The sequence below is a fragment of the Protomyctophum parallelum genome (assembly GCF_964188405.1).
Source record: "Protomyctophum parallelum genome assembly, chromosome: 15".
Classification (NCBI taxonomy): domain Eukaryota; kingdom Metazoa; phylum Chordata; class Actinopteri; order Myctophiformes; family Myctophidae; genus Protomyctophum; species Protomyctophum parallelum.
Window position 1 is genome coordinate 18,805,760 of NC_139710.1, and position 19,979 is coordinate 18,825,738.

Sequence of the window (19,979 nt, forward strand, 5' to 3'; positions counted from 1 at the left end):
CACGTGCACGCTGTGATGGATATTATTTTAGAATGCCAACCTGTTTTAAATCATTTCTGTTCTAATTGTATTTGAAACATAGAGGTTTAAACTCAGAGGTGTCCCATATGACATTTTAGGGAGGCTTGTGCCCCGAGGCGAGGGGCTGTCGGCTGCCGGAACAGGCCAGGAGGCTTGTTCCTACACTATGATCTGTATGCTGTTCTTCTGCCTGAATCTTCATAATATAATATTCTCAACACTTCACGCAGACCGGATAATAATATGTCCCATTATAGGGCACACACACTTATCCAGTGCTCTCTTTCTCATGCGCGCGCACACGCACACGCACATGCACACACACACACACACACACACACACACACACACACACACACACACACACACACACACACACACACACACACACAGTCACACACACACACACACACACACACACACACACAGTCACACACACACACACACACACACACACACACACACACACACACACACACACACATTACCAAGTTAGTTATGGCTGTGACCGCTGCCTGATAGATGTTGGAGATCAGTTTCTCCTCAGGTGGCTGGAGAAGAAAAGCATGCAGGAAGACGGTACAACAAACGTTAACCATTTTCAATCATTTTCAGTCCATTTAACAATATTAATATTTATTATTATTATTTTACAAAATAGCAAAAATAGATCTACAGGCTATATACTGATTATCTTACATTTCTAAAAATGTCACATATTTTCAGCAGCTCTAAAAAGTTCAGATAACATGGGCGCTGGAAGCACTGGGCACTGAGTGCTGTTGGGGGTTTAAGGGAGTTTGATATTGGATTGGAGGGTTTATAACCATTGGACTAAACTGGTATTTAATATGTTTCCTACCTTAAGTGTGACCTGTACAAACGTTTACAGCTGTGCTCCCTAAATTAACCACTTACGCATTATTATTATATTTTTTACATTTTCCAAAAATTGCAGAAACGGCCCATCTACAAGATCACAAAACAACGTTTTGACCTCATCCGCTAGTTTTGAAAACGACATAACAACAACTTAAAGTTCACCTGTTTTTAACATTTGGATGTCAGCCTACTAAAGGGAAGGAACTTAAATGTTTTGACCAAACCAACCCAAGTTGGAACTGACCGTGTCAACAACCTCTGGCTGCTGCAAGCCTTTCTGCTTGGTGTTGACTTCAGGAGAAGGAGGACGTCTGGCGATGAGGGGAACTCTGGAGGAGAGGGTGACAAACAAATGAACAAAGACAAGACAGGAAAGACCAGACTGTATTGAATAAAAAAGTGTCCATTGTCTCTTACACTCTAGTTTTCCTCTTTTCCTCCTCATCGTCTCTTTGACCAGAGGCACTGTTGGTAACTCGCCCTGTGCTGGAGGGAGAAGGTTCATTTGACAGATACATAATCAGTGAAAACACAGTACAATACAACATGATGCACGAATGCAATCTCAGGAATATCTCAATATGAAATGAATATGCCTGCCCAGCATGATATAAATCAAGCCACCACGCAGACTAGACCCTATCCTCAACAAGACCTGCAGGATAGTGACTGGGTGCATCAAAACAACCCCCATACCCTGCCTCTACACCCTCTCTGGCATCGCCCCCCCCTGACATCCACAGAGCTGTTCACCGCCAAAGCTGAGCGCACAAAGCAGGCCCATGACAACCGGTGCTCACTTCACAAACACTTTGCCCCCCAGAAACGGCTCAGGTCCAGAAGCAGCTTCTGGATGCCACTGCAGAACTGGAGACCACACCATCTGTTACCAGGAACAGCTTGGGCAGCCAGACAACCTGATGGACAGAGAGAGGCATCACCCCCAGAAGAACGCCGCGCGACTGGCCATGACCAACCTTCGGCCGTCTGGGAAACTTTGAACCGTCAGCGCGTCGGCGAAGGACGCTGCAAGGCATCCATGAAAAAATGGAAATGAACATGCTCTGATGCATGTGTTTACGGTGAGATCATGAGATATAGCTATGCTCCACAATGAGCAGGATATAGAGCGACTTACAAATTAAACTGATTTACAGCAAGCAAGGCAAAAAACACAAACACATACATCAAATGCATAGACTTGCATTTTGTGAAAAGTGAAAGTTCCTTTGCCCTCTACTGTTGCTGTTGTGTTCCTTACCTCTCCTCCTGTGGTGTCTCCTGAGTGTCTGTGATGTCCAGCAGGGGGAGGCAGCTGAATTGTGAGGGTACTTCAGTCAAAGCCTGTCTGTACATGGCCAGATAGTAGTCCCTGAGAATGCCCAGTGTGTCCTGGAAGCGGTCCACCTCCGTCTGTACGGAGAGTCCAAAGTCAGTCAGACAGACAGACAGACAGACAGACAGACAGACAGACAGACAGACAGACAGACAGACAGGCAGACAGACAGGCAGGCAGGCAGGCAGGCAGGCAGGCAGGCAGGCAGGCAGGCAGGCAGACAGACAGACAGACAGACAGACAGACAGACAGAAAGACAGACAGACAGACAGACAGACAGACAGACAGACAGACAGACAGACAGACAGACAGACAGACAGACAGACAGACAGACAGACAGACAGACAGACAGACAGACAGACAGACAGACAGACAGACAGACAGACAGACAGACAGACAGACAGACAGACAGACAGACAGACAGACAGACAGACAGACAACCTGCATGAGTGAGGAGTAGTGATTGATGAGAATGGCGGTGTGGTCGTCCAACCAGCCGTCTCCCCTGAGAGCATCCTTCTCCTGGTCTGTCTTCTCCCGACGCTTGTCACAGATGTCCCATAGGCGCTCAAGCAGGTCCTACACACACACACACACACACACACACACACACACACACACAGACAGACAGACACAGTGTGTAAGTGTAATTCATGCGCTGTGGGGTGTGTTCCTTTGGAATTGAGGCTTTTAACCCTCCTCCTCTCCCCTCGCATTAGTTCCTGTACCAGCTAAGCTACCGGCATGAATTAGTGTTTGACGTAGTGTAATACTAGTATGATATTATAAACAAATGCATGAATATGGTTCAATATTTAATTATATTCTATTCTTCATTCTTAAGCCCAGTATGAAGTTTGTAGTTATATTTCTCAAGCTTTTCTGCCTTAATTCATAGTACAGTAGAGAGAGATTAGGGGAGTGACATGCAGCAAATGGTCCACCTGGCCTGGAAGTCGAACCGGAACTCAATGTCAGGCATCAGACTCAGAGCTTACTGTAACTGTACTTTATATGGTATAGGAAATTTATATCAGGATATGTCTTGTATGTATTTATATATCGGATGTTTTATATTGTATGTCTGATGCACAAATATCCATATGTGTCACACACTGCAATAGGGCCTATTGTATTGATCCATTATCATTGCACACTGCTATACTAGTTGAAACTGGTTATGGCTGGTTTCAACCTACTCATTTATATACAATTAATTTAATCCCAGACAGCAAACAACGTGCACATTTGCACCAAATGTGCCCGCGCACGTGCACGCACATATGCTTGAACACACACACACACACACACACACACACACACACACACACACAAAGAACGGACAAAGCCTGTCTGAACTAAGGTGAACTAAGGACCCGGTGAACTAAGGACAGCCACATCGGAGAACCATCCTGTCACACTACCTGAAGCAATATATATGTGGCTCCTCAGCAACAATAAAACTTCTTGCTGTGTACCTTGCCTGTATCCCGAGTCTCCTCCTATAATTTCCTCCTATAATGGTTCGCCCCAATTGTAAGTGATTCTTACGTCTAGCCTCTGATGCAGCTCTGCCTTGGTGTCATGGTCGTCTCTCATGTCATCAGGGACACTGTTGTAGTCCTTCTGCCAGTGAGATACAAACTCCTGCTTCAGGTCAGGACGCCCAAGGTAATGTTTATATTCCTCTCTACGGAGACAATGTTTCACATGGACTCAATCATTTGAATGACACAACAATGTCCACTCAGGCCAAGTTACATGAATCCCTCCAATATCCCAAAGCCATGTATTATTTATTTATTTCCCATCCCATGAATCTAGTTAAAAGGCATTCAGGAAGAGGCAAACTGTAGCTAGTGGAAGTATAATGGTATAAAGTATAATGGAAGCAGGCTGTAGAGTGTAGACATTCCCAATGGAAAAGAATTACCCAAACTAGTAAAAATAGCAGATCTACAAGCTCACAGTGCATTGCACCGTGTTGTGAGCTTGTACATTGGCTATTCTCACCACTATTTAAACATCTAATTTATGAAGGGACCCATAAAAATGCGGAACAAACACCCAACCTGATGTTGAACAGGTGGTGGATGATAAGGATGTGCTCAGAGCGCAGGTTGTGCATGGCGGCCTTGATGTTGCTCACGTATGACTCACACACTGTGTCCCAGTAAGGAGACAGGTACTCTGCCATCTCCTGAAGACAGGCGGGGAGGAGGAGGGAGGGGGGTTGGGAAGAGAGAGGAGACAAGATGAGGCAATAAAAAGGTGGTGAGATGGTGAGGTGTTGATGAAAGGAGTAATGGATATTATGCACTGTAAAGTTCTCATTGTTAATTTAACTCAGAGTGTACAATTTGTATACTCTCAGAAGTACAAATGACACAAAATATAGGTCCAATGGGGACAGCTTCTAATCAGAGCATAATTGTGACCAACAATGTAAAAATGTCATAAAGCTCAGAGAAACCGTTAATGAATACACGCATGCACGCGCTAAATGGGTTAGAAGGCCTCCTGGTGGTCACCTAAACCACTCCATCTACTGTTATGTAGTTAAAAACTCCATAACAGTAATCATTGCATTATCTCCAGCACATGAACATAAAGTATATTTGCAGCCTACCGGAGGCAAGGGCTCATCCACGTAGACCCAGTTAGCCGAGCCTGGCCGGGGAGGGCCACATTCAGATGGGCTTCTGGGAGCTTCATGAGAGTCAGAGCAGATAGATGTCCTCTTGGAATCTGGTTAAGAGGGGAGAAAGACTGATTACATGATGACATCTCCCTTGAACAGACTCTTGAGAGAATGATTACTGTAATTATAAAATGATTCTGTTTGAACAACAAACTAATATTGCATGCATATCTAGACGAATTATAGTGATATATATACTGCACTGGAATGTAGACTCTCATTCTCTATAATTACATTTATCAGGAGAGGAGAGGAGAGGAGAGGAGAGGAGAGGAGAGGAGAGGAGAGGAGAGGAGAGGAGAGGAGAGGAGAGGAGAGGAGAGGAGAGGAGAGGAGAGGAGAGGAGAGGAGAGGAGAGGAGAGGAGAGGAGAGGAGAGGAGAGGAGAGGAGAGGAGAGGAGAGGACTGTATGTATGAGTCTGACTGTCTATCTCCACTATTTATGTACAGTATGTGTACCTACTGTACCTATGATAGGTTTCTGTGTTTTCCTCATGGTCTCCTGCAGAACAGACTCCATGCTTCTGTAAAGCTCCACCTCATCCACGTCTGCCTCCAGACGGACCAGAATTCCCTGCTTCCTGCCAAACCACTTCTCCAGTTTGGACCAGGTGTCCTGGAATGCAGTGATCCTACACAAGCAAAAGGGAACCAGAGAACAGAGAAGGTGAGACGAGAAGATAGAGAACCCATTGTGTTTTTCTTGGTGATTGAATGCAAATGTGCTCACCTGAGTAGCCCTGGACAGGCCAGATGTTAAGTCATCTTATAGTCTCTTTTCTATTATATTCTTACCCTTTTTTTTGTATTTACCTGTATCTATGTTTCATCCTTACCATGGTGCTGGTAAGGCAACTGAATTTAAGGTCTATAATATTATTACAACATAAAGACAGAGGATATCTCTCCCTCCATGAATTACCTGTGTTGTACTTGTCCTTTCCCCAGACCCTCATCAGAGGGAAGGACATTGGAAGTGGTGTCAGAAGCAGCAGTCGTAGTAACAGGACCAGAAGGGTCAGTCACAGGGGCGGTGGCAGCTACAGCATTCTGGTTTGAGTCTGGAGGAGACCCGTCCTGCCCGCCACGTGGCACACTCTCCTCAACACCTTCACAGATGTACAAAAGAATAAACTTCAGTCAAGACAGCTCTGCCACTGTCACTGTGGCAGAAGAGTGCCAGAAAGTAACACTGTCATAACATACAACACGTTCATATCCACTTTCTTTTAGGTACTCTGAGGCAGCACATACTGTGTACATGTCCCCTATCTATCAATAGGGGATTCAATAATGGACCGTCAGTAAACAGCAAGCAAGGAATGAGTCATTCAAATTTCCCATTTAAACAGAGTTCTCTATTATGAAGTGAGTATGTGACTGACCACTGATCGGCCAACAGCAACTGAGCTTTTCTGACTGAACTTGCTCAGTGCATGTACCATAATTATGTGCAACGCTCATAAATGTGCAAACACATGCACATACATGCATACAAATATGGACTTTAAAAGTAAACACAGAATTGATCATGTTTTGTGAGGGAACATTTGACTCTCGAGTTGGCCTCTAAGAGATCTATTACCAGCATGTTTGGCAGCACGGTGGAGGACGCAGGTGTCAGAAACATCCAAAAGCAGAGCCAGGTCCAGCACCGGGCATGGGGGCGGGGGCTCTTTAGGGTCACCAGGTACGATGGCCAGGTTGGTCCTGCCTCTCCTCTGCTCTGCAGCTCCATCCGCGATGACTGCTGACCCGCCCAGGGCACTCTCCAGCAGGCGGGCCTGGTCGATGTCCACTGGGAACCCGTCCAGAATCCAGCCTGAATGAGCTGGGACCCGCCTGGAAGACAGAGAACTGATATTTTAGTCAGCCAGATTAATAAGGCATTCATGAGCTATAAGCTTCTGCCTGATCATGTTAAAAGATATATATTTTATATATAATATATATGTCTCACTGAAAAAGATTGAAATAAACTATTCATTCATTCATTCAGATGTAGCTCATCATTGAACACAGGGTTCAATTATATGGACAAATGAAATGATGGACAATACACTTCCCTAATGACACAATTCAACAAGGTAACTCCTTGTTTTATTTCTACTTAGCAAATCCACACCTTAACATAGGTTAAGGAGATGATTATTGACCATGTTGGAATTTTAAATGTAATTCATTAATGAATATTTGTTATTTATTAAGAATATTTCTTCTATCTAAAATACATTACACAGTAGTAATGTAATCTGCAATATTATACAATTAAGGTTGTGTGACAACAATAAGTGGGATCTGACTGGACCAGTCTGCTACAGAACCTTCTTAGTGGGGGAACTGAGAAACAATGCAGCAGAATACCAAAGCAAGGTCATTTGAGCAGTAACTGCAGATATCATGACCTACTGTAGGTAACACAATTTGTTCTGTACCTGTACGGTATGGAATCACTAAAATGTTTAATTAATATATAAAACTCCTTGAACAACAATTTCAACTGGGGGTTCATGGAAAGGATACATGTTGTAATGTATGGAGACTAGCCTTTACTAGTGGGGGTATAGCTCAGTGGTAGAGCATTTGACTGCATATTAAGAGGTCCCCCAGTTCAACTCTGGGTGCCCCCTGAAATACAATGTGCTAATCCTAGTATTTAGCTCTGGTCTGAATTGAATCCGAGGGTACCACTTGATATACAATTTAGTGATATTTGTTGTTAGAGGGGAGATGCAGTCTGTGTTCAGAGAAAATGATAGGCAATAGTAAAGAAATAGAGCACAATGGTTCATCTATTGACTACCGGTAACACTGAATATATTATTGTGTGGAGAAAAAAAGAATGGTACTCTTTTATATCCGTACACAAGATTTAACAATAAAGAAACCTTGAACCTTAAATTATGTTTGACAAGTTATGATCCTCACTTGATGGCCTCCACCATGACGTCCACTAGTATCTCATCAGGGATGGCTTTACCATCCCTCAGGACCTTGTCTGTAGCTTCTCCACACAGGGCCCGCAAAGACAGCTACGAGGGAGCAATCAATCAAATAATTAGGTTACAGGTTTCAGCGACATACAGTCATAAACATAACATTTCCAAATAACCTCTGTAACTTTCATTTATCATATCTCCATTGATGTATTTAACTATTTGATTTGATTTAGTGTTATATAAATATAATTAATGTATGTTAGATGAGGTCACTGAAAATAGTGAATATGTACGTTTATGATGTATGACAGAACTAACCTTCCTCTTTTTTGTTTCATTCTGATTGTCTATACCTGAAAAATAGATCAAAATCACTCATTTATTATACCTAGAATACCGTAGAATGGAATAGATTCACTGCGTGTGTAATTCTTGTCTGATTGCAGGGTTGTGGAAGATTACTTTATGCATGTTATCTCGGCAGCCTGTTGTGCTAGTATGTACTTACTTGAATGCAGCTCAATGCTGTTTGAAACCTTGATATATTGTAACAAAGGAAAGGAGAAAACAAGGGATTTAAGTGAGAAAAGAGTGGACTGCGCATGACTTAAAATGTGTTACACAGATTGATTGATTGATTATTTGATGACATTACATAAAAAGAGCACAATAGCCCTAAAACACAATAAACAAACTGCAAAGGCAGACAAAATCATAAAGAAAAAGGAACGGTACGCAACTCACTTTGAATGCTCCATAAACTTTAATAAGCAGAAAAAGTCATTATTATGAAGTGTTACCAATTTATTAAAGTATATGGAGCATTGAAAGCGAGTTGCGAACCCTTCCTTTTTCTTACACAATAACGCCAGAGAGAGCCAAAATGCAAATTGTATTTTGCCGTCAATTTAGGGATCCTAGAAATCAAGAAAATGTTGGAGATATATGTATACTGTCTGTGGAATGGCATAATTAAATGATGTAAACTAAGTTTTTCTTTGTGCAACCCTCATCCTTATACAAATATTTATAGCACACTGGACAAGACAATAGATTAGATTAGACTGCCCAAAAACCTAATGGTGTTGCAAGACAAACCTCCTCTCCATTGTGGAAAGATGCCAGAGCCTCCTGGATAAGTGTGTTAGCAGACAGCACATGGATCCCATGCACTGAGGAGGACAGGAATCACGATGCAATAGGCGCGCACAAACGCACGCACACACACACACACACACACACACACACGCGCGTTACATTACATTACGTTACATTACATTACATTACATTACGTTGCGTTACATATGATGACACTCACATTAGACATTAATGATTTTATATGCCCTGTCCCCTGGCTGTGTGTGTGTGTGTGTGTGTGTGTGTGTGTGTGTGTGTGCATGTGCGAGTGCGTGTGCGTGTGCGTGTGCGTGTGTGGTTAAGAGCATAGGTACATACTGTACCTTGGGCAATCTTGGCCAGACAAGTGGTCTTTCCAGAGAAGGCCTTGCCAAGGACACATGCCTTGAGGGTGAAATGTGGGAAGGAAAGAGGGGGAGGAGTCTGGGTGGTGGGGGGACAGACAATACTCCTGAACCGCTGGACTATGTGTCCCAGAATTCTGTTGTTGCCCGGAGTGTCCTTGACCTCCCCTGTTTCCTCTGGCCAGGACCACTCACCAACCATGTTCTGACACCCACCAGATAACGGTGGAAAGGGGTAGAAGGGGAGGGAAAAGAGCAGGGAAGGAAGGATAAAACAGTCACCTGGCAGAAGAGACGACTCAGCAGAATTGTCATTTGCTGAGCTGTCCATTTTCCTTGTGTGAACATTCGTGCCCTTTTAGGACTGTAACAATAATATTTAGCTTTATGAGACAAATCAAACAGTAAAATATAGTGTTCATTTATCGGTTTGTAACTCAGAGTGTACTAATGAAACCATCTGTACACCCTTAGAGAATGAAAACTCAACACACAATTTTACTGTGCACAATCACAAAGGAAGCTACATTTCCATTATCCACTTTCACATCTGACCTGGCCTGTTTCTAAACTTGGATCATTATGTCATGTCAGAGTTAATGGGGACAATACACACATGCACGCACGCACACACACACACACACACACACACAACCTGGCATGTGCACAGACATGCCGATACCAACTCACAGTGTACTCGTCATAGGCTTGGTTGTTCAGTAGCTCCTGTCGCTGCAGTTCTACAGGGTCTGGTGGGGCAGAAGGTTCATATGCAGACTGCTCGTCTTCATACAGAGACAGACCACTGAGGAACAACGCCTTCCATTCGCTCATCAACTTCACAGGGATCAGACTGGACACAGTATGAGAAACAACGGGACAGAGGATGAAATTCAGTAACTTTAAATGAAGCAGGGAAAGCAGACAAGAACTAGAAAACTATTTTACCTAGATTTTGTTCTCACTGATTTGCAACGCTTGGTTAACCCTACCAGACATACAAACTGAAGTTATTAAACTAATTTGAAAGCTTCAAGTAAGAGAAAGTAAAATAGAAAATATAGTAAAAATAAAATAGAAAATCGTAAATAGAAAATAGTAAAAATCACACTTGTGTGAAGTGAGCGGTGCCTTTCATCATGACGATGATGTATGATGATGAGAACGTCATCATACATCAGCCAATCAAATAATCACATTCCGTGCCACAAACACATTCCGTGCTTAAACGGACATACACACAAAGCTGTGCATAGTAGCCGCTGCACCTCTCCAAAATACATTCCAGTTGGGTTTTGCGGTGGTTTGATCTCAAGTGAATCGAACCTGTGTATGTAACCTATATCAAAAAACAAAGAGTGTTTCTAAAGAAGGATGTGATGTACCTAATATGTTTCCGATATCAATATAATGTTAATATCATATTGTGACGATAAGAACATTTTTGATAATGCCCAGCTTTCCGGGTTTGTGTAAACACAAACATTGAAGACAAAAGTGAGGATGCAAATTGTGATTGGCCAGAATGAGATGATGTTAAGAGTGCCCCTCACTTCACACAGGTGTGATTTTTCAGTCAAAAAACATTTTCAAAGATAGCAGATCTACAAGCTCACACTCCATCACATTGTGATGCCTTGCGAGCATCTAGATTCGCTATTTTCACTATTTTTCGCTACATTTTGAAAGTATAAGAGTGGATTTAAGTGATTAAAACCAGGAAGAGGTAACCCGATAAATGAATGGTCAGCAAGCATACCACATGGGCTCAGCAAGTCCACGTTTTGATTCCCAGCTGGCCAGACCATTTGCTGAATGTCATGACCGTATTTCCTGCCCAAAACAATATCTTAATGAAATCTAAAATGATATCTATTCTCAATAACAATATAATAAATATGTTGTCCAGCCGTAACTGTATCTACTTCCTAATGAAATGTTTCAATATAATGCTGAAGCTCCAGGAAATAGTTACTCTCCCTCCTACCTTATACTGTACATTCATGTCATGTATAAAGATTTACTGTATAAAGCATTTATACAGTTGATACAATCTGTGATAAAGAAGCCTTTGGCCAGAAGAAGCAGACAGAAAGGTGAATTTCTCTAATTTTTATTTGACCTTTAGTCAAGAGTACACATCATATTATATATCAATATCAATATTTATTTAATATGTTTATTTAAAGTGACTAGTCAATGCACTGTACTACATAGACAAACGTCTGTTTGACAATACTGCTCAAAGATTACATTTAAACGTTCTTAATTACCATGGAAAGAATAGACAGGTATAAGGAAAAAGAGAGAAAGAGAAAAAACCTTTTATTTTCAAGGATCCCCAGTTTGAAATGGATCGAAAGACGCCGCAGTCTGCAGGGACCAGAACCGTAAGGGTACATTTCATTCCCAAACTCAGTACCAATCATTTTACGACCCCCTGAACCCCCCCAAGGATCCCTGGGGTACACAAACCATAAGTCGAGAACCAGTGCTGTAGGTTGTATCAATCATGTCACATACCCAGCCTCTATGAAAGGAAACAAATACTGTATCTCAAGATATAAATACGCTATTGTTCTTCTGGGCTTGATCTTGATCTGTCTTTAACCATAAATACTATACACAGTACATTGCCTATAATAACTGACACAGTTACATAGAATTTCAGAATTCTCAGAATGTCAAGCCTGATTTATTTTGCCCATCACGTCTCGCACCAAAAATAGTCGATCGACTAGCTCACAGCACGTGGCAGCTTGTAGATCGGATATTTTCGGTGCTCAAAGGGAATCACATGTGTGAGAGAGTGGAACGTACTTCCCAGTGAGCAGCCGGTATTCCCCAGCCTTGGTGGCCAGGTCCACTATCTGCTCCAGAACCTCCCGGCAGCTTTTAAAGTGCTTCCTGTATTTGTTCTGAGCACGCTCAGCAGCGAGCCTGTCATGCAGCTCCGTCTCCTTTCTGATCTCCTCGGCACAGTCCAGCTTTGCTTGCTGAGCCAAAGCCTAGAACAAGGTGTCAGCCATAGACTTGGAATAAGTGGAACAAGCATGGACATCAAGTTCTATCTATCAGTTCTGTCAATGGGTGATCTTGTTATTTTGTCAACAATCTTACACGTGGTATACGTTATCAAGTACAGATGAAGAAAGGCATGGATGGAAATATAGAGGTTGAGCTATGCTGTTGATACTAGCATAGTAGCGTGATTTGCATCCATGGCTTCATTAAACACACACACACACACACACACACACACACATAATCATATACAATATGTAAATGAGACGTAGCCTGCGGAGTTAGTTCAGTCAGTCATACTCGACTGTTCATGCCGTGCTCAAAGGCACATTCTATTCTCAAGGGGTTAACATGCTGAATTTCTATGTGGGTGTATAAGTGTGTGCAAGTGCCACACGTCATTCGCTGATATGGCAGTCAGCTGACCAATTGGGCGGGCTACTTAAGCTCACTAGTCTGCATGCTCTTCCTGCCTTCCTTCTGCTATGGTTCCCGGTTGTTATGTGATGTTTGCACCACCACCCCAGCACCACCGGTGGGCTCTGTTATTTATGTTCCCCATGGGGGGTTTTATTGTATATCTATCTCCCTGCTCTTAATGTTTAATGATGGTGTTTGATTGTGCCGAGCAGGGAGAAAATGCAGCAGAGCCGAACGCCAAGTCAATATCATATGCACACTCGTATTCTCATTCTACAATAAATATTGGTTAAATCTATTCGTGAGTTGTCTGGCTGAAATACAATTACTGACCCAATAGTTCTGATACTGAGACCGTGGCAGTACTACGGTAACAAGATGACTCGCCCCGTTTCTGTTTTCCTCCCATAATTTTCCCCAATGAGGGGTGGGAGAGGCTGGACAGCAGACGGCTGAATTTCTCTAACTATAAACTTTCATGACAGCAGACAGCCAAAGTACAAATATAATTTATGAAAAGCTACTACATTGAAGTCTGTTCACAGAAGTTGTTGTAGGCTATGTGGGGATTATCTGACGAGGTACCATTTGAGTGTGCAAAACCTTACATATACTAAATAATACTAAATTGTTTATAGGGTCAATATAAGTAAAATAATATAGCCTTTCTACAGGAGTATCTTTTTATATTTTTCCCCCTCACTGGTGACAATTCCGGGAGGAAAAACGGGCAAGCACCGGGGCGAGTCATCCGGTATTCAGTACTACGACATGACTAGCACAGACATATAGCTGGTACTACCGTCCACAACCATTCCTCATCCTATTGTCTCCTTCTCCTACCAACTATCTGACTCACTGGTGTGAGGGCGTGAGCACTGGAAGGAAGAAGTTCACTAGAGTGTACCTCATCGTCTGGACCTCTGTGCTCCTCTCCTCTCTTTCCATCTCACTTTCTCTCTATGACACCAAACATTCTATCACTTACACAAACTACAGTACGTGACTAGAATCAACATAATTTCTAGTTGTCTTCCAGTCTGTTCTACCACAGATACAGACATACTGCTGGGGTGACTAGAGACAGTTTAAAGTGTTTGATTCCTGGGCTGTTCCAATCTCACCGCCTCCCTTTCCAGAACTTCCTGGAAGTCTCTCTCCCTTTGCTGCTGGTACTGTCGCTCTCGGACCACGCGGTTCTGCCGGATGGCCTCCTTCTGCGTGCGCATCTGGAGGAGCTGCACGGCCAGGCGCCGCTCCTGCTGAGACTGGCGTGTCAGGCGCTCCACCAGCTGCTCCTCACGCAGTGCCTCCTACAGGGAGGAGGACATTATTGTGTGCAGATGTCAAACATTTGAATTTATTGTGGGAGGTCATGTGCAGAAGATAGTGGCATACCTGTCCTGTACTGTACAATGAAATGTATATTTCAGCACACTATTGCGATTATTTGTCAATAAGTTAATCTTGACACAAGAGACAAGAGCCTGTGCACACCTCACGATTAATCAAAGGGAAGGCACTCTATGTGAAATAGCTGATGTACTGCTCTCAAAGTCAGCAGGAGGCAGATATTGTTCAGATCTGTGAAAAAGACATTTGTAGAAGAACGGCGGCCCACACCTACATAAATGCCATTTCGTAGAGCGTCGCAGTCCCGCCCCCTTTCATGACGACACCTGGCCCAGGAAATAATTCACCATTCATTTTTCTCATAGACATTTCAAAAAGTATTTATTTAAAGGCCTTTAAAGCCGTGGACAAAGCCAACTCGGATCGTGACAAATCATGACAACAAACACAATATTTTGGGCCGAACAAATAATTACAAAGAAGAAAAACAACAAAAAAAGTGTTGTAAACTTTTTTAATTTTTTCTAATTATTTGTTCGGCCCAAAATATTGTGTTTGTTGTCACGGTTTGTCACGATCAGAGTTGGCTTTGTTCGAGGCTTACAGATCTTTAAATAAATACTTTTTGAAATGTCTATGGGAAAAATGCATGGGGAATTATTTCCTGGGCCAGTCGTCGTCATGAAAGGGGACGGGACTGCGACGCTCTATACACAACACATACATAAATGTCTGTTCTTAATTTATACAAGAGAGTGTTAAGTGACAGCAAGCTGAGGGTAGAGATATGGAAAGACATGTATAATCAAAATCAAGCCGGCGAGGTGTCAACGTTGAGGTTGACGCACTAATCGGTCAACCACTTGCGCACCACTCCCCCAGAAAAGCATATTTAAAACATATTCTGGACACCAGAAATCAATTCTCATCTATATTTTAGATATGTCTTGGCCACAGACAATTTAAAAAGGGGTGTAGTGTTCAAAATAATAGGCCATTGGCAAAATTCCCCCAAATCTCTTGGCCATTCCCAAAATGAGGTGTGAGATGTTTCACCTCCTGGGCTTCATGAGCCCTCAGCTGCTCCTGCAGGAATTTGTGCCGTCGCTTCTCTCTCTGCTGACGTGCCATGGCGTCCTCCTCCAGCCTTTGTCGGATCCTGTGGATATAGTCCCTGTTGGACTGCAGCACCACCTCAGCACCACCGGCCTTACTGGCCTGCTTTCTGCTGCCCAGGGGAGCATCTCCAGGGAGGGACCGACCACTGCAGTGGAAAACAAAGGTCTATACTTAACCGTGCGTAGATTCATCATGTCACCGTAATATTAGAACCACATGTTGTGTCGTTGGAAGCCATACTTCTAGAGTTGAAGCCAAGGATAGAAGATGTTTTAGGGAGATTTATTATTTTCACAACACACATCAGTGGTCTTGCATTATTGCTTTGTTGATTTAGTTAATTTTAATACTTTTCTCTCACCTTGAGGAATAGGACGCGAAAGAAGAAGTAACATGTTTCTTCCTGTTCTTCTCAAATTCTGCTATATCAGACCGGACCTTCTGCATGGACAGCAAGAGAGATAGATGTCAAAACTGTACCTTTTTCCATGACTTATAAATAAATGACTAGTCCATATACCTGGTGATGGGGACACAGAGCACTACATGTCCGAAAAGGCTAATAAACAGCTTAAATCTGAGAAAAGTGCAATTAGAAAATAGGAACCACCTTCTGATCAATTAATGCTGGAACTTCACCCATGAGTTACTCTACCACCCATTTTCATATAATTGGTCCTCAGCATTTCTCTTTACTTGGTCCGGTAAGAGGAGGGCTATGAACATTTCAGAAGCCTGCCATCCAGTGACATCATCAGGTTTGGCTTTTTTCTTTTAAAATATTAGAGCAGGACCAATGGCTTCTAGTGCAGCATGCTATCTTTCCAGGGAGAGACAGTAGCTTGGAATCCCCATTGCTGATGTCATTTAAATGCTGAGTAAGTAGACTTAAAAATGGTGCCATCTTATAATGAGCATTAGTGACGACCAATTATGTTTTCCGTTGCCTCATTTGCTATTTGGCTCTGACCTGGGCTTGTTGTTTCCTGTGTAATTGCTGCTGCTGCCGTCTCATCTCTAGGCTGTGCAGGGCCTTGTTTGGAGGTGGCTTGGGCATCTGGACGATGGAGGCCTGGATACGAGCTACGATCTCATTCTGCCTCCGGCGAGATTCACGGAGCTGCAATAAATTGTGTATAGTGTTTGTTTTTGGGGTAATCTCAAGACAGTAATCTGTGTCAGCACTACAGCCTTAAACATGTAATGTTGTTGGATATAAACACAGAAGCACGGACTAGACTAAGAAAGGAGAGGAGCCAAACGTAGTTCCTGTTTTACACTAAAATCAGACCCGTCTGAACTGAGTGGTGCTGTACAGGTACTCGTGCTGTACTGTACTACTGTACTGTACTGTACTGTACTGTACAAGCTCTCCTCCCTGGCTTCTGTGTGTGTGTGTGTGTGTGTGTGTGTGTGTGTGTGTGTGTGTGTGTGTGTGTGTGTGTGTGCGCGCGCGTGCGTGCGTGCGTGCGTGCGTGCGTGCGTGCGTGTGTGTATGTTTGACCCTGCGAACAGTGCCATCCAGTGGTATTGGCGAGGTGTTTCAGCTTTCCATGCTCGGACCAGGGGGGCAGTCAGACAGATATTTTGTGAAGCCACTGAGGAAATCGGGATTCGGGACTTCCTGAAAGTTCATATAATGGCCTGTTGTGGCGCTGTCATTGGGCTCAAAAAACCCCATAGCTCCATAGAGCTCCATGTATTTGGGCCCAACTTCACCTAGACTGTATTACCTTAATAAACATGGTCATGAATACTTTCTGTTTCCAGTCACTAGTTTAAAGTCTCATTTCTCATGTCATATTCTTTTTGGAAAATTATGGTCCCATTTATAAAAGAAATGACCATAAAGTTGCGTATGTTCCGAGGGGCGTGGCTACCGTTACAGTCTATGATCGGGAGCCACCCCCCGTTCGAGTCAAATTAAAAACCAACGAAGAAGAAGGGGGGGAAGTCCCGCCTCGTCGTCTAGGCCAGCCAATGGCCAGCTGGGCCCAAACGGATCTAGAAAAATGGCGATTTACAATTCAAGGACTGACTGGCTTCATCTTACGTCCATATCAGACCCGGCGAACGCTTTGTCCATATTTTTTTTTACAGTCTATGGCTCGGACACGTACGTACGTAGATATAGGGACACACATTGCTTTCTAGTGGCTAGCACCACTCAAAAAGGAGGTGGTGCCCCAGAGGTAAAAACAAAGAAAATGTTTTGACTTTTTATTGAGGGGTGCTAGCCTCACCTATGTCCAGCTTTGAGTGTGATTTATTTTAACCTAATGGGTTCCAAGATTGGTTGGGGTGTGGTGTGTCAAACCATTGGACTGTCACATGAAACCAGAGATAACAGTACGTTATAACAGCGTGCGACAGCCAGACGAATTTTCCGGAAGTGCATTATTTGTCTATGGGACCCGGCGACTACCGGCGATAGCAGGCGAATGGCCGATATTCAAAAAGGCCCGAAAAGATAAAAAATAATTCATCTTTTCAGGGGATACTGGGCGATTAGGGGATGTGTCAGCCGATGTTCGCCCGCTTTTAAAACATACTGTAATAGTGCTGCAGCTCCCTCTGGCCTCCAGTACCTTCTCAATGTCTGTCTTCCTCCTCTCCTCTACGACTTTGAGTTGTTTCTGCCGCTGGGCCAGCTGGACCGTCACAGACCTGCTGATCCACTGCTGGGAGCGCTCCTCGTAGCGCTGAGAGATCTGCTGCAGCTTCAGCTCAGCATCACGCCTCACCACCGCATGCAGCCGCTGACAGACAGTTAGAGACAGACAGACATATGTCATGGAACAAACTGTGGAACAAACTCCCCATTGCAGTTAGAGCTGTAGACTCGCTCCCAAATCTCCACTGTAATCTGAAGACAGACTCCACCTCAGCCATTAGCACTTGACCTAGATATGTTCGTAAGTCTAAGTAACCCAAAGAAAAGTGTTACTTAGACTTATTGTAAGTCGCTCTGGATAAGAGTGTCTGCTAAATGCCTAAATGGAAATTGTAAAATAAATAAAACAAGATCTTTTAAGTCTACCAATCTTGTTTCATATTCAATCAGTTGACCACCATCACCTTCACACTTGCGCGTGCACGCACGCACGCGCACACACACACACACACACACACACACACACACACACACACACACACACACACACACACACACACACACAACACACACACACACACACACACACACACACACACACACACACACACACACACACACTATTCTCTCACATCAGAGTAAATCTCGTTCTCCTTCTTGTGGAGGATGGCAGTGGCAGCTGACTGCATAGTTTCCATCATCGTCCCTGTGATCCCTGCTTTCTTCTTCTTCTGCAACAACACATACAGTTGGTAGAGGAGACGAGTGGCTACCCCCTGCTGTTCCTGCATTAGAGCCTGGGCGGCAGGGAGGTCGAAGGGGACGCCCAACAACTGTAAGGTGGGCTCAATGCGGGTGAAGTTGTTCACTTTCGAGTTGGATGTGCTATGAGAAGAGACGGTTTACAGCTTATTATGCACGTTAGGAATGTATTGGGAATATATCACAAACCAGCCAGGTTACAGTACGTTCCTCAGTGTAGCTGACGGTTACAGTAAAATACATTCTGTACACTAGCTCATTCAGTTACAAGCAGATCCTTCAGTGAAGAGTTCCTCAGCACTGAGTATTACAGTGTATTACAGACTACAAAGTGAAAGAGAAACTTACTTGCTGTTCATGAACATACTGAAATCATCCTGTAGCTGGTATTTATGCAGCACCTCCCCAATAAGGTAGCCGTTGGCAAAATCCTTGGCAAAGGCACTTGGTTCTGAAAAGGCAAATATGATTAGCATGTTGTTGTCAATCAATCAGTGAGTCTGTAGTAAACACCACATACATAGTGTGCTCAGAACACTGTGCTGACTTAATAAGCATAACATGTTTAAATTAGTGTTGCCATTCCAAGTTGCTAAATATACAGTAACCACCATGTGATTATGGTTTCTGAGAATATTTGGTTTATTTATAAAGAGGTAAAAAAGTGTATGGCAAATTGGCAATTGCAATTGCATTAACCCGATGTACTGTAATAACGTATAGCTTAGCTTAGGCTATTTAGTTATCCAATTTGTATAGCCCAACATTTCTATGCTATTCACACTTACCAATCGACTTTGACAGCTTTAGCTCTGTGTTCAGCCACCTGCACAATATATCCGACATTTCTTTTCCTTATTTTGGTTACTTCTCTTTCAAACAGTGCACTGCTAGTAGCCTGCCCACGTCGTTAGCTAACTCAATTATGTAGACTATTTTCACTCATTAAATGGATGGAAAACAAGCAGGGCGGACATCCCTTCGGTGCTTCGTTGTTATGGTGACAGGTCAACAGAGCTGGTCCCCAATCCGTTGTGATTGCTAGATCAAAAGTCTATCTAGAAAGGGTTAATTTCGAATTACTGATCGAACATCCAAGTAAGAGGCACACAAAGCTTGGCGACAGAATGGAAAAACCTGCTTACATTTAGCCTATGTTATTATTTATAATGAAATGTATCTCTTCTAATTTAGCTTCATTGTCCCTGTGGAATCGCTAAAGAAAACGGCAAGACATTTAGTATGAAGCATTACAAATGTTAACATTAAAGGCTCTGTACACAACAGAGCTACTTGTTACATGTGTGTGATGTGCGCCTGTAATTTC

The 19,979-nt window shown here is 43.2% G+C and overlaps 1 protein-coding gene across 1 annotated transcript in view; it reads right to left on the reverse strand.

The window, feature by feature from the left end:
• The window catches only part of spef2 (sperm flagellar 2), a gene marked incomplete at its 5' end in the record, with an annotated part of 26,516 nt that extends 7,018 nt beyond the window's left edge, over positions 1-19,498 (reverse strand). The window contains 26 exons of the mRNA XM_083783350.1: positions 510-572; positions 1,148-1,232; positions 1,321-1,389; positions 2,165-2,316; positions 2,681-2,818; positions 3,791-3,929; positions 4,312-4,439; positions 4,869-4,987; positions 5,409-5,572; positions 5,863-6,049; positions 6,526-6,797; positions 7,869-7,972; positions 8,198-8,232; positions 8,388-8,415; positions 8,978-9,051; positions 9,340-9,565; positions 10,051-10,213; positions 12,181-12,368; positions 13,929-14,117; positions 15,214-15,421; positions 15,638-15,717; positions 16,247-16,396; positions 17,865-18,035; positions 18,523-18,775; positions 19,001-19,103; positions 19,441-19,498. Of these exons, the coding sequence (XP_083639476.1) occupies positions 510-572; positions 1,148-1,232; positions 1,321-1,389; positions 2,165-2,316; positions 2,681-2,818; positions 3,791-3,929; positions 4,312-4,439; positions 4,869-4,987; positions 5,409-5,572; positions 5,863-6,049; positions 6,526-6,797; positions 7,869-7,972; positions 8,198-8,232; positions 8,388-8,415; positions 8,978-9,051; positions 9,340-9,565; positions 10,051-10,213; positions 12,181-12,368; positions 13,929-14,117; positions 15,214-15,421; positions 15,638-15,717; positions 16,247-16,396; positions 17,865-18,035; positions 18,523-18,775; positions 19,001-19,103; positions 19,441-19,498 (3,546 nt within the window). The remainder of the gene's footprint in view (positions 1-509; positions 573-1,147; positions 1,233-1,320; positions 1,390-2,164; positions 2,317-2,680; positions 2,819-3,790; positions 3,930-4,311; positions 4,440-4,868; positions 4,988-5,408; positions 5,573-5,862; positions 6,050-6,525; positions 6,798-7,868; positions 7,973-8,197; positions 8,233-8,387; positions 8,416-8,977; positions 9,052-9,339; positions 9,566-10,050; positions 10,214-12,180; positions 12,369-13,928; positions 14,118-15,213; positions 15,422-15,637; positions 15,718-16,246; positions 16,397-17,864; positions 18,036-18,522; positions 18,776-19,000; positions 19,104-19,440) is intronic.
• Positions 19,499-19,979: the final 481 nt, after the last annotated feature.